Source organism: Anomaloglossus baeobatrachus, chromosome 5 (assembly GCF_048569485.1).
Source record: "Anomaloglossus baeobatrachus isolate aAnoBae1 chromosome 5, aAnoBae1.hap1, whole genome shotgun sequence".
NCBI lineage: Eukaryota > Metazoa > Chordata > Amphibia > Anura > Aromobatidae > Anomaloglossus > Anomaloglossus baeobatrachus.
In genome coordinates, this window is record NC_134357.1 from 7,855,520 (window position 1) to 7,872,723 (window position 17,204).

Genomic DNA, 17,204 nt, shown 5'->3' on the forward strand with positions numbered 1-17,204 from the left:
AGCTAGCAGCGCTGTCATCCAAGGCTCCCTTCCTGGTGGTCCACCAGGACAAGGTAGTGCTGCGCCCCATTAAGGAGTTTCTCCCTAAGGTAGTATCCTCGTTTCATATTAATCAGGATATCTCCTTACCTTCTTTTTGTCCTCATCCGGTTCACCGGTATGAAAAGGATTTACATTTGTTAGATCTGGTGAGAGCACTCAGAATCTACATTTCCCGCACGGCGCCCCTGCGCCGCTCTGATGCACTCTTTGTCCTTGTCGCTGGCCAGCGCAAGGGGTCGCAGGCTTCCAAAGCCACCCTGGCTCGATGGATCAAAGACCCAATTCTTGAAGCCTACCGTTCTGCTGGGCTTCCGGTTCCATCAGGGCTGAAGGCCCATTCTACCAGAGCCGTGGGTGCGTCCTGGGCATTACGACACCAGGCTACGGCTCAACAGGTGTGCCAGGCAGCTACCTGGTCGAGTCTGCACATTTTCACCAAACATTATCAGGTGCATACCTATGCTTCGGCGGACGCCAGCCTAGGTAGAAGAGTCCTGCAGGCGGCAGTGACCTCCCCGTAGGAGAGGGCTGTTTTGCAGCTCTAACATGAGGTATTTCTTTACCCACCCAGGGACAGCTTTTGGACGTCCCAATCGTCTGGGTCTCCCAATAGAGCGCCGAAGAAGAAGGGAATTTCGTTACTTACCGTAAATTCCTTTTCTTCTAGCTCCTATTGGGAGACCCAGCACCCGCCCTGTTGTCCTTCGGGATTTTTGGTGGTTTTTCGGGTACACATGTTGTTCATGTTGAACGGTTTTCAGTTCTCCGATGTTACTTCGGAGTGAATTTGTTTAAACCAGTTATTGGCTTTCCTCCTTCTTGCTTTTGCACTAAAACTGGTGAGCCAGTGATCCCACTGGGGGTGTATAGCCAGAAGGGGAGGGGCCTTACACTTTTTAGTGTAATTGCTTTGTGTGGCCTCCGGAGGCAGTGCTATACACCCAATCGTCTGGGTCTCCCAATAGGAGCTAGAAGAAAAGGAATTTACGGTAAGTAACAAAATTCCCTTCTTTGCTGTTTGGCGGTGAGTATGGCACTGGTTGATGTTTTTGCTGTTTGGCGGTGAGTATGGCACTGGTTGATGTTTTTGCTGTTTGGCGGTGAGTATGGCAGTGGTTGATGTGTTTGCTGTTTGGCGGTGAGTATGGCACTGGTTGATGTTTTTGCTGTTTGGCGGTGAGTATGGCACTGGTTGATGTTTTTGCTGTTTGGCGGTGAGTATGGCAGTGGTTGATGTGTTTGCTGTTTGGCGGTGAGTATGGCACTGGTTGATGTGTTTGCTGTTTGGCGGTGAGTATGGCAGTGGTTGATGTTTTTGCTGTTTGGCGGTGAGTATGGCACTGGTTGATGTGTTTGCTGTTTGGCGGTGAGTATGGCAGTGGTTGATGTTTTTGCTGTTTGGCGGTGAGTATGGCACTGGTTGATGTTTTTGCTGTTTGGCGGTGAGTATGGCAGTGGTTGATGTGTTTGCTGTTTGGCGGTGAGTATGGCACTGGTTGATGTTTTTGCTGTTTGGCGGTGAGTATGGCACTGGTTGATGTTTTTGCTGTTTGGCGGTGAGTATGGCAGTGGTTGATGTGTTTGCTGTTTGGCGGTGAGTATGGCAGTGGTTGATGTTTTTGTTGTTTGGCGGTGAGTATGGCAGTGGTTGATGTTTTTGCTGTTTGGCGGTGAGTATAGCACTGGTTGATGTGTTTGGGCTGCAGATTGCTACTTGTCCTGCTCCTCGCACAGGAGCCGCGTCTTGTGATTTCTACTTCTTTTCTTGCGTTTCTGCAGCACGGAAGAAGGTGGAGCAGATGGAGAACGGCAGCTACGAGCGGGACGTGGGCAGCATGGGCAGCCGCTCCAGCTCCTCCGGTAAGGGGCGCTTCCTGTCATGTCACATCTGATTGTGGTTATCGGAAACGTTCCGGATTCGTGGACTTCGGAGGCCATTTTTATTCTCGTGTGATTTGCGTGCTTTTGCGCCATTTATCTCTTCCGTTCTTCCTGCAGGATCTCTGAACACTCGGAACAACGAGGAGCGATCTCCGGAGAACACGGGGGGAACGACGACGGCCGTGGATAACTTCCCAGAGGTGGACAAAGCCGTCCTAATCGAGAGAATCGTCCGTCTCCAGAAGGCGCACGCCCGGAAAAACGAGAAAATCGAGTTCATGGAAGACCACATAAAGCAACTGGTGGAGGAAATTAGGAAAAAAACAAAGTACGTATGACGTTCCCTGCAGGCGGGAGGCCGGCGCCTGTCTGTGTGCGACGCCGCTCGTGTCACATTGTCCTGCCACTAATCACCCCCGCTAGCTGCACTGTAATCATCGGGGTCTCCAGTTTTATGTCAATAAAGCTTAGATCTGTCCACGGACACTAAAACGCCCCATGGTGTACTCTGCTCCTCTGCATAGCTATGTATCGCCATGGTGACAGACTACAAACAAAGCCGGTGTAGTCAGATCCTGCAGTCATGTGATCTTCCCCAGTGCAGTAAGGCACGACTGTGGGATCAGACTACAGAGGATGTTTATGGTCTGTAACCATGGAGACGAGTGACTCTGCGTTGGGGCTGTGTACACAAAACAGTAGATTTCCAATAACAAGTCTTCTTGTATTATGAGAAGTTCTGCAACTTTCTATTGTAACGTTTGGACCCGATACTGACACATTGTAGCGAACGATCGGTCCAGGAGCCGGAGAGTAATAATGGGGTAACACTAATTCTCTGGGGGTTTTCGGGGCTTTGGGTTCTCGTGCTGAAGCTTTATTGACATGGGACCTGCACTGACCCTCGGACCTCTCGGGCCCCCGCGGCCGGACGCCTCCACCAGTTGCCTTTTGGGTCAGATCCAGCTCGTTTTCTGTCCGTCCCGCTGTCTTCAGATTCTGCTTCCTAATCTCTGGTTGATTCGGATTTGTTGGTTTTGTCTGTGTCTGTTCTCCGCACCCGGTGACACGGGGGAATCTGCACACCCGGGAGCCTCCCGAAACAAGACAGGTTGCACTCCTCTGCTGAAATCCTCTGTGCTGGTGAGGACTCTGATGCTTTCTCTCTACATTAATCATTCTTTGAACTTCCAGAAGATCAGCAGCCTCCTTTGCTGAAATCCTCTGTGCTGCTGTGGCTCTGGTTCCTCCACTATATAACTCTCTGTTTCTGACCACCTATGAGATCAGCACTCCATTTCTCCATTTTTTTAAATACTCTGTGCTGCTGTGGGACTCTGGACTTCCATGTGATTGATATTCCGACAGGGACTACTCACAATTTCAGCACCGTCCTCTTCTGAAACACTCTGTGCTGCTTCGGGATTTACTTCTACTCAGTGTTTGATTATGCTTGCTTTTCTGAAACCCTCTGTGCTGCTGGGACTCTGCTCCTTCCAGGATGTTACCCTGTCTGTGGCTTTCTACGAGATCAGCACGCCCTTCTCCTGAACTACTGCGCTCCGGGGGGATCCGAATATTGCCATTTAATAAATTAGTATCTGACTTCTCATAAGATAAGCACACTCTATCCTTAAGTACTCTGTGCTGCTGAGGGACATTGCTATTTTCATGTAATTCTCGGTCTGTAACCTCCTATGAGATCAGTACTCCTCTCCTGAAATACTCTGTGCTGCTGAGAACGTTTCCCCCCTCTAATATGTAACAAAACTATCCTGAAATACTCTGTGCTGCTGGAGGTCTTTCTTTTCATTGTCCTTTTATGATTCTTTAGTTTCCCATGAGATCAGTGCTCTCCTCTCCTGAAATACTCTGTGCTGCTGGGACCTGCTCCTTCCTCTGTATCACTGTGTCCTCCTATAAGATCAGTGCTCTCCTCTCCTGAAATACTCTGTGCTGCTGGGACCTGCTCCTTCCTCTGTATCACTGTGTCCTCCTATAAGATCAGCGCTCTCCTCTCCTGAAATACTCTGTGCTGCTGGGTCCTGCTCCTTCCTCTGTATCTCTGTGACCTCCTATAAGATCAGTGTTCTCCTCTCCTGAAATACTCTGTGCTGCTGGGTCCTGCTCCTTCCTCTATGTATCTCTGTGACCTCTTATAAGATCAGCGCTCTCCTCTCCTGAAATCCTCTGTGCTGCTGGGTCCTGCTCCTTCCTCTATGTATCTCTGTGACCTCTTTTAAGATCAGCGCTCTCCTCTCCTGAAATACTCTGTGCTGCTGGGACCTGCTCCTTCCTCTGTATCTCTGTGACCTCCTATAAGATTAGCGCTCTCCTCTTCTGAAATCCTCTGTGCTGCAGAGATCCCTTCTCTAATCTTTCATTCCACCCACTTGTTCCTGTGCTGCTGTGATGCTGCAGTAAACATCTACTTTTAGGCTTTGTGCGCACTAGAAATGTGAAGTTTCTCAAGAAAATTTCTTGAGAAACTTCTGGGAGTGAAAGATTTCCGGACCTCCGGAAAAAATGCGCACCAAATCCGCATGCGGATTTGCCGCGAATTTGCCGCGATTTTCCCGCGGGTGGTTCCCTGCTGATTTTGCAGGCTGTACTGCCGAAATCCGCAGTGTACCTGCGGAAAAGAATGGACATGCTCATTTTCTCAAGAAATTTTCTCGAGAAATTCTTCTCAAGGAAATTTGAGAAAAATCCTCACAGTGCGCACAGCTATGTTTTTTTCACATAGAATTTGCTGGGAAATGTCTGCACAAAGATTGCAGACATTTCTCAAGAAATTTCCGCGGCAAATCCGCGGGTAAAACGGTCTAGTGCGCACAGGGCCTAAGGGTTACACTCCTCTTTCTATATTGGAATTGTCAGAAGCGCTTATAAATACAGTTGTTTGTTGTTTTGTTTACAGCTTGTTGCCTTGGAGACCGACCACCGTTGTTAGCACTGCACCCGTTCAGCTCTTACAAGACCTCTACTTTAGAACTTGTCAGCGCTGTTTTGAAGCTGTTCTTCATCGCTCGTATGTGGTTCACTTCTTTTCCTGGGCAGCTTCAGTGCAGCGCTTACAAGCTTCACAACAGCAGTGGTCGGTCTCCAAGGCAACGGGCTGTCAGCAAAGTAAGGTTTTAATATCTCACGAAAAGCTGCAAATTGTGAAAAGCAGAAAAATGTGTGAGTGATTGTATTTGTATGTGCCGTCCGGCAGTATCCCTCTGCGCGGAGGAGACGGACCTGTCATGTCGCCGCTCTGGGCTCTTTGGTTTCTGGAATTTTATTTTTTGAGTCTTCCAATAAATCTGTGACCCTTTGTGTTCTGTTATGGTCGGAGCTATGGATTATGGGTCGCGGGGGGATGGTGGAGGGGGTGCGGTTTCTATAGTGGGGGACCCCTGCAGTCTGTAATGTGAGAAGAGACCCCGTCTCTGCAGAGCGGCTCTGCGCGGCGGTGTAACTCCTGCGCAGGATTGTTCTCCCTCTGCTTGCAGTCAGTGAGTGGAGAAGGGTTCACATTTCCCTCTTTCTGGCTCGTTCACGTGCACATGGCGGCAGCTTTAGTTATGGGATCAGTTGTGTTCCCATAGTAACATGTATGCGCTCTTAAAGGGGCTTATCCACAGGCTCATTTATTTCATGAGTAGCAGGGAGTGTCCCCCGCCGGGACCCCACCAGAATCCGCACACCACCTCCCCCGATGAGAAATGGTGATCATTATAATCCGTGGGACAGAGGATGTTGGCGGCGCCATCTTCTTCCAGATGTTTCTTGTGCCGCTCTTGGACCTGATCGGCCGTCTCTTCCTCCCGGTGTCTTTTTGTCCCAAGTCTTTTTTTGTCCCCGTGTCTCTTCCTCCCCGTGTCTCTTCCTCCCCGTGTCTCTTCCTCCCCGTGTCTCTTCCTCCCCGTGTCTCTTCCTCCCCGTGTCTCTTCCTCCCCGTGTCTCTTCCTCCCCGTGTCTCTTCCTCCCCGCGTCTCTTCCTCCCCGCGTCTCTTCCTCCCCGCGTCTCTTCCTCCCCGCGTCTCTTCCTCCCCGCGTCTCTTCCTCCCCGCGTCTCTTCCTCCCCGCGTCTCTTCCTCCCCGCGTCTCTTCCTCCCCGCGTCTCTTCCTCCCCGCGTCTCTTCCTCCCCGCGTCTCTTCCTCCCCGCGTCTCTTCCTCCCCGCGTCTCTTCCTCCCCGCGTCTCTTCCTCCCCGCGTCTCCTTCCTCCCCGCGTCTCCTTCCTCCCCGCGTCTCCTTCCTCCCCGCGTCTCCTTCCTCCCCGCGTCTCCTTCCTCCCCGCGTCTCCTTCCTCCCCGCGTCTCCTTCCTCCCCGCGTCTATTAAAAAAAAAAAAAATCTTTTTCCTGTGGATTAAAACTTCAGCCAGTTTTTTTTATACCCTGTGATCTATTTCTGGGAAAGCTGGGTGACTGGCGGCGTGGCCTCCCTGATGCTTGCTTCGGCCTCCCATATGGCCTCTACAACACTAAAGCATTACCCATGTAACTACACTCGCCACTCAGGCATCTGGAAAAGCTGGGTGACATTTCAGTATCTATAGAAACTTCCACGCTGTTTCTGCATTCAGAAGTTAGAGGCACCCAGCTTTCCCAGATTCCTGAACAAAAATGAGTGGAGGGCAATGCACGACTCTGCATATTGCAGGAGCCTGGGAAAGCTGGGTGACCTCCCCTGCGGGAAAGGTTTGGAGGCCATATTGGTTGTCGCCCAGCCTTCCCAGCAGAAAAGTAAAATTGTCACTATTATGGTATTGAAGATGAGGTGTGGCCGCGCCATTCTCCAGATGGCGCCTCGGTGGCCGGCCATCTCCGGTCTCCATAGAGGGGTGATGGAGACGTGGGGTCCCGGTGCCTCAGTGACCGCTGTGATACACGGAGAGGCGTTACCATGGAGACGCATTACTCCGGGTGATACAATGTGGCGTCTCCTGATAATGAAAGTGTCACCCGCTGCTCATGTCCCGGCCAAGAAATGCCGAGATCGTAAATCCCCGGTATCCGATTATTCTCTTATCCTCGGCAGCGGTCATGGCGGACACGTAGCTGTCACCCAGCTTTCCCAGGATCAGATAAATATACGAGGCAGAAGACTGAAGGGTCGCGGGTGACAAGTCCATTTAGCCGAACCGCAACAAAAGTGATGACGGCAACGCCGACCACGAGGCACAATACGAGCGAATGGGCCACGTTACTGCCACCAGCGAGAAGTGCAGCCACGGAGCCGTGACGCCTGGAGAATGCCGGTCACACAATAACTAATGGTCACAGTTGTCGCGTAGCTCCAGAGCCTAAAGGTCGCAGCGGTGCCTGATTTTCACGTGTAAGAATATACTGGGGTTTTGCCGTGTCTCGCGGCCCCCTGAGCGCTGCCATTTTTCAGCGTTTCTTGACTTTCCGCCTCTAGTTCAGGGGCCTCTAGTTCAGGGGCCTCTAGTTCAGGGGCCTCTAGTTCAGGGGCCTCTAGTTCAGGGGCCTCTAGTTCAGGGGCCTCTAGTTCAGGGGCCTCCTAGTTCAGGGGCCTCCTAGTTCAGGGGCCTCCTAGTTCAGGGGCCTCTAGTTCAGGGGCCTCTAGTTCAGGGGCCTCTAGTTCAGGGGCCTCTAGTTCAGGGGCCGCCGTGGACGCTTCGCTGTTTGCGGTGATGTTGGTGTTTTGCCGCGTCGTCTGTTGCTGCAGATTGTCAGGAGCCTCCTAATAACAAACAACTGCCGATTGTTCTTACAGAATCATCCAGAGCTACGTGCTACGGGAGGAGGCCGGGACTCTATCATCAGAGGCCTCCGACTTCAACAAGGCTCATCTGAGCCGGCGCGGGGGGATCATGGCCTCGCTCTACACCTCCCACCAAGCCGACAGCGGCCTGACCCTGGAGCTGTCCCTAGAGATCAACAAGAAGCTGCAGGCGGTGCTGGAGGACACGCTACTGAAGAACATAACCCTCAAGGTGAGGACCACCTGACCACCGCGAATATCGGGCCCCGATCACACTGGTCACCGCCAGTGCCGGCACCAATCAAACTGGTCACCGCCCGTGATGGGCCTTGATCACCCTGGTCACCGCCAGTGCCGGGCTCACTACATACAGATTTATACAGCCACCACTAGAGGGAGCTCACTACATACAGATTTATACAGCCACCACTAGAAGGAGCTCACTACATACAGATTTATACAGCTACCACTAGAGGGAGCTCACTACATACAGATTTATACAGCCACCACTAGAGGGAGCTCACTACATACAGATTTATACAGCCACCACTAGAGGGCGCTCACTACATACAGATTTATACAGCCACCACTAGAGGGAGCTCACTACATACAGATTTATACAGCCACCACTAGAGGGCGCTCACTACATACAGATTTATACAGCCACCACTAGAGGGAGCTCACTACATACAGATTTATACAGCCACCACTAGAGGGAGCTCACTACATACAGATTTATACAGCCACCACTAGAGGGAGCTCACTACATACAGATTATACAGCCACCACTAGGGGGAGCTCACTACATACAGATTTATACAGTCACCACTAGGGGGAGCTCACTACATACAGATTATACAGCCACCACTAGGGGGAGCTCACTACATACAGATTTATACAGCTACCACTAGAGGGAGCTCACTACATACAGATTTATACAGTCACCACTAGGGGGAGCTCACTACATACAGATTTATACAGTCACCACTAGGGGGAGCTCACTACATACAGATTATACAGCCACCACTAGGGGGAGCTCACTACATACAGATTTATACAGCTACCACTAGAGGGAGCTCACTACATACAGATTTATACAGTCACCACTAGGGGGAGCTCACTACATACAGATTATACAGCCACCACTAGGGGGAGCTCACTACATACATATTTACACAGCCACCACTAGAGGGAGCTCACTACATACAGATTTATACAGTCACCACTAGAGGAAGCTCACTACATACAGATTTATACATCCACCACTAGAGGGCTCTCACTACATACAGATTTATACATCCACCACTAGAGGGCTCTCACTACATACAGATTTATACAGCCACCACTAGGGGGAGCTCACTACATACAGATTTATACAGTCACCACTAGGGGGAGCTCACTACATACAGATTTATACAGCCACCACTAGGGGGAGCTCACTACATACAGATTTATACAGTCACCACTAGGGGGAGCTCACTACATACAGATTATACAGCCACCACTAGGGGGAGCTCACTACATACAGATTATACAGCCACCACTAGGGGGAGCTCACTACATACAGATTTATACAGCCACCACTAGGGGGAGCTCACTACATACAGATTATACAGCCACCACTAGGGGGAGCTCATTACATACAGATTTATACAGCCACCACTAGGGGGAGCTCACTACATACAGATTTATACAGCCACCACTAGAGGGAGCTCACTACATACAGATTTATACAGCTACCACTAGAGGGAGCTCACTACATACAGATATATACAGCCACAACTAGAGGGAGCTCACTACATACAGATATATACAGCCACAACTAGAGGGAGCTCACTACATACAGATTTATACAGCCACCACTAGAGGGAGCTCACTACATACAGATATATACAGCCACAACTAGAGGGAGCTCACTACATACAGATTTATACAGCCACCACTAGAGGGAGCTCACTACATACAGATATATACAGCCACCACTAGGGGGAGCTCACTACATACAGATTTATACAGCTACCACTAGAGGGAGCTCACTACATACAGATCTATACAGCCACAACTAGAGGGAGCTCACTACATACAGATTTATACAGCCACCACTAGAGGGAGCTCACTACATACAGATATATACAGCCACAACTAGAGGGAGCTCACTACATACAGATTTATACAGCCACCACTAGAGGGAGCTCACTACATACAGATATATACAGCCACAACTAGAGGGAGCTCACTACATACAGATTTATACAGCCACCACTAGAGGGAGCTCACTACATACAGATATATACAGCCACCACTAGGGGGAGCTCACTACATACAGATTTATACAGCTACCACTAGAGGGAGCTCACTACATACAGATCTATACAGCCACCACTAGAGGGAGCTCACTACATACAGATTTATACAGCCACCACTAGGGGGAGCTCACTACATACAGATTATACAGCCACCACTAGGGGGAGCTCACTACATACAGATTTATACAGTCACCACTAGAGGGAGCTCACTACATACAGATTTATACAGCCACCACTAGAGGGAGCTCACTACATACAGATATATACAGCCACAACTAGAGGGAGCTCACTACATACAGATTTATACAGCCACCACTAGAGGGAGCTCACTACATACAGATTATACAGCCACCACTAGGGGGAGCTCACTACATACAGATTATACAGCCACCACTAGGGGGAGCTCATTACATACAGATTTATACAGCCACCACTAGGGGGAGCTCACTACATACAGATTTATACAGCTACCACTAGAGGGAGCTCACTACATACAGATATATACAGCCACAACTAGAGGGAGCTCACTACATACAGATTTATACAGCCACCACTAGAGGGAGCTCACTACATACAGATATATACAGCCACAACTAGAGGGAGCTCACTACATACAGATATATACAGCCACCACTAGGGGGAGCTCACTACATACAGATTTATACAGCTACCACTAGAGGGAGCTCACTACATACAGATCTATACAGCCACCACTAGAGGGAGCTCACTACATACAGATTTATACAGCCACCACTAGGGGGAGCTCACTACATACAGATTATACAGCCACCACTAGGGGGAGCTCACTACATACAGATTTATACAGTCACCACTAGAGGGAGCTCACTACATACAGATTTATACAGCCACCACTAGATGGGAGCTCACTACATACAGATTTATACAGCCACCACTAGAGGGAGCTCACTACATACAGATTTATACAGCCACCACTAGGGGGAGCTCACTACATACAGATTTATACATCCACCACTAGAGGGAGATCACTACATACAGATTTATACAGCTACCACTAGAGGGAGCTCACTACATACAGATTTATACAGCCACCACTAGAGGGAGCTCACTACATACAGATTTATACAGCCACCACTAGAGGGAGCTCACTACATACAGATTTATACAGCCACCACTAGAGGGAGCTCACTACATACAGATTTATACAGCCACCACTAGAGGGAGCTCACTGCATACAGATCTATACAGTCACCACTAGAGGGAGCTCACTACATACAGATTTATACAGCCACCACTAGAGGGAGCTCACTACATACAGATTTATACAGCCACCACTAGAGGGAGCTCACTACATACAGATTTATACAGCCACCACTAGAGGGAGCTCACTACATACAGATTTATACAGCCACCACTAGAGGGAGCTCACTACATACAGATTTATACAGCCACCACTAGAGGGAGCTCACTGCATACAGATCTATACAGTCACCACTAGAGGGAGCTCACTACATACAGATTTATACAGCCACCACTAGAGGGAGCTCACTACATACAGATTTATACAGCCACCACTAGAGGGAGCTCACTACATACAGATTTATACAGCCACCACTAGAGGGAGCTCACTACATACAGATTTATACAGCCACCACTAGAGGGAGCTCACTACATACAGATTTTTTTTTCAGCTTTCATTCAGGTGAAATATTAACACACATTTTCTCAGTGGAATTTTCAGATTTTTGGTTGCCCACAGACCGCTCTTTGCTTTTCTTCACTTTGTTTCCTTCCTCCTCAGGAGAATCTGCAGACTCTGGGATTGGAGATTGAGCGTCTGATTAAACAGAAGAATGACAGTGAGCGCAGGATGTAGCCGCCGGCAGCGCAGCACGAGGAGCTCCGGGATGGACCGGACCCCTCCGGCTGTGCGATGTCTCAGACATATGAACTTATCAGAAGAAGCTTTTAAGCCTTTGCACTAGACAGGAGGAGGACCGGTGAGAAGATCGCCCGACACGTCGCCATCATCGTCGCTTACATACAGGTTACGATAATGCTTTTCTTCCTCTCTTCCTCTGGGAAGTTTCTGTGGATGAGGATGACGAGAGCTGGACGCTCCGTTCACTACAAGTCCCAGAAAGACGGAGATTCTGCAGCGCCTCGTCTGCAGCGCCTCGTCTGCAGCACCTCGTCTGCAGCGCCTCATCTGCAGCGCCTCGTCTGCAGCGTTCAGTAATCTCCTGGTGGTCACACGATCTCTGCACCAGGACAAATGTAGCGGCAAATTTTTGGCCTGAGACCTTCCCCAGGGTCAGATTATCACTGGTAAAGAGAAGCTGTTCTTTATTTGTCATTGGGAAAGCTGGGTCACAACTAATGTCCCACAGAGGTTGTCACCCAACTTTCCTAGATCTATCTAAACAGCAGGGAGTGTGTGTGCCTGCATTACAAGTCATCTGTCCATCAGGATCCTGGAAAAGCTGGGTGACCTCCAATCCATCTGCCAGTATGAGCACATTGGTTATCGCTGAGCTTTCCCAAACTTTCACTAGTGAGTACGTCATGCCTTTACATATAAAACCTCTGCCATTCAGGATTCTGGAAAAGCTGGGTGACCGTGTAGATAGCTGACATTGCTGCTCCCACCCAGCTTTCCCTGTATCCTGAATCTCTGTAACTGAAGTGAGAGCAGATGTATAGTCTACAAAACAGGTGTCATTCAGGAGTCTAGGAAAGCTGGGTACCCACCAGTACGGCCACTACTACAGCTCAGGAAGGGGGGATCTTGTTATCCAGCTTTTCTGATATAATTGTTGACGAGCAGAGGTTCGATCACTGAAATTTGCCGTTCAGGAGTCTGGGAAAGCTGGATAGTCAGTGAAAATTGAAACTAAGAATTTGTTTAATATAGTGATGTAGATGATAAAGGTTTTGGGTGAGGATCTCGTGGCGGCTCGTGCGGTGCCACGGAGGATTTATCAGCGCAGCGGCAGACATGTCCGCTCAGCTCATTTTAGTTTTTTTTTGGTATTGCCCCTTTAAATAAACTCTACCTCTCCTCCAATCACATCCAGAGCTGCTCTGAATAATGGAGGTAGCGGGTTTAGACTTGTGCTGTGACGGCAGTAACAAAGTTAAGGTTAGAAATCGTTAATGCTCAGCGTCCCTCTGACAACACTTCCTGTCAGCTGCTGTCAGACACCAGGTCCCTGTGATTGATGGCGCTACTGTAATGAGGCAGTTAATGGTTAGCGCTGGCTGTAATTGATGGTACACGTGCGGTGATACGTGCGCGGCCGCCCGCAGCCCCCGCTGTAACCACATTACCCGTCTGCCCGGGAGACTCGCCGGCACCAGCCCCCGCCGTGCATCCTGGTGTGAACGTGCGCCATTCATGATCCGCCGGGTCTGTGTGCGACTACAACTCCCAGGCTGACCTGCGTGGTTCTGAGGCGCCGGTGCCGCTACCTCCCGGATTAGGCGTCTGCGCTGCTCTCTCCCGGGTTAGGCGCCGCTCCCTCCCGGGTTAGGCGCCGCTCCCTCCCGGGTTAGGCGCCGGGGCCGCTCCCTCCCGGGTTAGGCGCCGGGGCCGCTCCCTCCCGGGTTAGGCGCCGGGGCCACTCCCTCCCGGGTTAGGCGCCGGGGCCGCTCCCTCCCGGGTTAGGCGCCGGGGCCGCTCCCTCCCGGGTTAGGCGCCGGGGCCGCTCCCTCCCGGGTTAGGCGCCGGGGCCGCTCCCTCCCGGGTTAGGCGCCGGGGCCGCTCCCTCCCGGGTTAGGCGCCGGGGCCGCTCCCTCCCGGGTTAGGCGCCGCTCCCTCCCGTATCACTTGCCGGATTAGTGGAATTTTACCATAGAGATATATATATATATATATATATATATTTTTGTATAGATGTTTATAATATGATGCTATGATGAGGGTTGTAGTTCCCCGGCCCCGTTTCGCTGCAGGCGTTTTCTGAATGGCGGGGCGGCACATGGACACAGCGGCGGTGGTTTCGCTCGCTCAGCGCCTTTTCTGTTATCTACGAGGAGCACGACCTGAAAACAATGAGTGTGCGAAACCCGAGGACCGGAAATGCCAGGCGCAATCGTCCTTACACGCCCGTCTGCTGGGTGACAGCCGCTCCTGCCCTGTAGGGGTAAGAGGCCGGTCACCCATCTGTCCACAGACCCTGAATGGCACCTACATCCGCAGTGTCTCACTGTGCGCCTGGCCAGGAATTATCAAACTAAACACCACCGCAACTGCACGCTCCGAGCCGCGTCCTCCCCTGAATATCCCGCCATACTCTCCCAGCCCCGACCTCTCACTGATTGGCCGGCTGCCATCTTTGTCTCGCCTTGATCGCAGGTGCCGTCTGTATGGTCAGCGCCGATCACTGCGCGGCTGATAAATCTTATGTCAGAGAGACATCATAATTCCGCCATCACTGGCGCTTACTGTTAGCGCTGAGCAGAGATGACGACCAGCAGCGGTTTACGCCACATTCACGCGTTTCCATCCACACGACGTAGAATAATTCCTTATTTCCCTCTGGATCTTTTCCTTGGTTTCCAGATCTCCTCTTGCTGCTTACTACAACCTTTGTCTGAAGCGAGTCCTGGTGGTGCGGGGGAGGCAGAGATCCGATATCTGCCCGGTGCTGAGTCGTGCGGCTGTGCATCCACCACTGATCCCAGCAAGCAGAGATCCAACCCCTGCCCGGTACTGAGCCATGCGGCTGTGTATCCATCACTGATCGCAGCCGGCAGAGATCCGATATCTGCCCGGTACTGAGCCGTGCGGCTGTGCATCCATCACTAATCCCAGCAAGCAGAGATCCAACCCCTGCCTGGTACTGAGCCATGCGGCTGTGCGTCCATCACTGATCCCAGCAAGCAGAGATCCAACCCCTGCCCGGTACTGAGCCATGCGGCTGTGCGTCCATCACTGATCCCAGCAAGCAGAGATCCGGTACCTGCCCGCTGCTGAGCCGTGCGGCTGTGCATCCACCACTGATCCCAGCAAGCAGAGATCCAACCCCTGCCCGGTACTGAGCCATGCGGCTGTGCATCCATCACTGATCCCAGCAAGCAGAGATCCAACCCCTGCCCGGTACTGAGTCGCGCGGCTGTGTATCCATCACTGATCGCAGCCAGCAGAGATCCAACCCCTGCCCGGTACTGATCCATGCGGCTGTGTATCCATCACTGATCGCAGCCAGCAGAGATCTGATATCTGCCCGTTGCTGAGCCGCGCGGCTGTGCATCCATCACTGATCCCAGCAAGCAGAGATCCTGCCACAGCCGTAACATAGATCCGTGCATCACTCCCGCTAGGGCAGGCGACCCGGGGTCTGTAGTGTAATGGCGGCCGCGCTCCTGGAGCTGCAGGAATCCACAAGAATGGAGGCAAAAATGTGTACAAATAAAGCAACAATTCTGGCCGATCTCACAGCACTTAGAGGGGTTGTCCAGGGTGAGAAAACATGGCTGACCCCCCCCGTCTACTGCAGTGGTGGATCAGAGCTGTAATACCACACACGGCCTGAAGACACCGGGTGGCGCTGTTTGTAAAATAAGTAGCCATATTTTCTAATCCTGGGAATAGGTGTTGTTACCCAGCTTTCCCAGCATCCAGAATGACGGCCTCATGTGACCTCACTGCGGGGGAGATTCTACAATCAGGAATGTCAGAGCACAGACCCCTGAACGTCATTCAGCCTAGGTGAAACATTCAGGAGCCTGGGAAAGCTGGGTGACAAGTATTGGGGTCCGTATTGGTTATCACCCAGCTTTCCCAGGTGCAGATTCCACGTATCAGGAGACAGAAATCCTTGTTACTTTGATTATCCAGCTATCGTGAAATATCATCCCCGACCGTGCGGCGCCTGCTGGTAGTTGTAGTGCAATCATGATTTTCTCCAAGGTCTGAAAACACTAATTTATTCTAAAAATCCCCCCATCCCCCTCTCGTCCCCCCCCTGTCCCCCCCTGTCCCCCTTGTCCTTCTTCTGCCCCCCCCCTCCCCCACTGACAGCTCCGAGCTCTCAATGCCAGACGTCTCCCGCAGCCTTGCATTAATCAGTGAGCGCACGGGAAGCTCGCGCCCCAGCCTCACATTTATCTCCTGAAATCAGACGGAATCTTATCCAGGGGGTTTGTTTTTTTTTTCTTTCTTTTTTTCTTTCTTGTGTTGGAATCTTTTTATCAGAATTATGTAAAAAAAAATTAAATTGTAAATTAAATCTATTTTCATAACGCCGAGTGTTGGTTTTCTACATTGATTTCTTCTGCGCAGGTGACGAGCCGCCGGGGGCGGAGGGGGACGGCGCCACCTAGGGGGGACGCTCTGCATTATTCCAGCGACCTGACGCGTTTTGGCTGATCACGAGGATCTAAACTAATGTAAATTTATATTTATTTTATGAACAATTAAATTTGTTTTCAAATGTATCGAGGGTCGTAAAAGGGAAAATTCCATCCATAAAACCAGAGAGAGACGGTTCTCCTTCCCTTAAAGGGGCGTTCCATCTGCAGACACGTTCTGGAGCCCCATGAGTACAGCTCCATACAGATCTCTTCTGCAGAGCGTTTCTTCCTGCTCTTGGAGGGGGGGTTTCTGGGTCTATAAGATTTTACAAAAGGAATTTACATTGAATTCCCCTTTAAATTAAAGGTTGGTGGCCACGTGCTTCCGAGAGTAGTGATATCTATCAGATATCTGAACAATCAGATTGGTGTTATTGTCTTCTGCCCCAGTGTCCTCTTAAAGGGGCCCTGCACTGCGCAGCACGTGACCCCTGCAGATGACTTTAGTAATGGAGCCGCCCCCTCCCCCCATACAGAGGATCTTGCGCAGGATGAAATCTGACCCCTCGCGATCACTGTACGTAGGTGACCGCGGCGGGCTGCAGCCTCCATGAATGATGCATAATGTGTACAGCGTCCTGTAGATCTTGTTGATTTGTAAATATCTGTATAAATTATTCCTGGATTCTGTATATCTGCTCATTTTAAATAAATTGTACAGAGGAGCGAAACCGCAATGTGTCAGAGTCGTCATTGTGTGCGGGACTGTGATGTACACTGTGTGCTGCCTCCTCCTCCTCATCCTGTGAAGTCTCCCACCTCCTCCTCCTCCTGCTGTGCAGTCTCCAGCCTCCTCCTCCTCTTGCGCAGTCCCCACCTCCTCCTGTGCAGTCTCCCGCCTTCGCCTCCTCCTCCTCCTGTGCAGTCCCCGCCGCCGCCTCCTCCTCCTGTGCAGTCCCCGCCGCCTCCTCCTCCTCCTGTGC

At 51.0% G+C, this 17,204-nt stretch overlaps 1 protein-coding gene across 1 annotated transcript in view; it reads left to right on the top strand.

The window, feature by feature from the left end:
- Positions 1 to 16,944, top strand: part of CCDC186 (coiled-coil domain containing 186) — a gene marked incomplete at its 5' end in the record, with an annotated part of 58,966 nt that extends 42,022 nt beyond the window's left edge. Inside the window, 4 exons of the mRNA XM_075348126.1 lie at positions 1,822 to 1,902; positions 2,041 to 2,251; positions 7,652 to 7,871; positions 11,726 to 16,944. Of these exons, the coding sequence (XP_075204241.1) occupies positions 1,822 to 1,902; positions 2,041 to 2,251; positions 7,652 to 7,871; positions 11,726 to 11,800 (587 nt within the window). The remainder of the gene's footprint in view (positions 1 to 1,821; positions 1,903 to 2,040; positions 2,252 to 7,651; positions 7,872 to 11,725) is intronic.
- Positions 16,945 to 17,204: the final 260 nt, after the last annotated feature.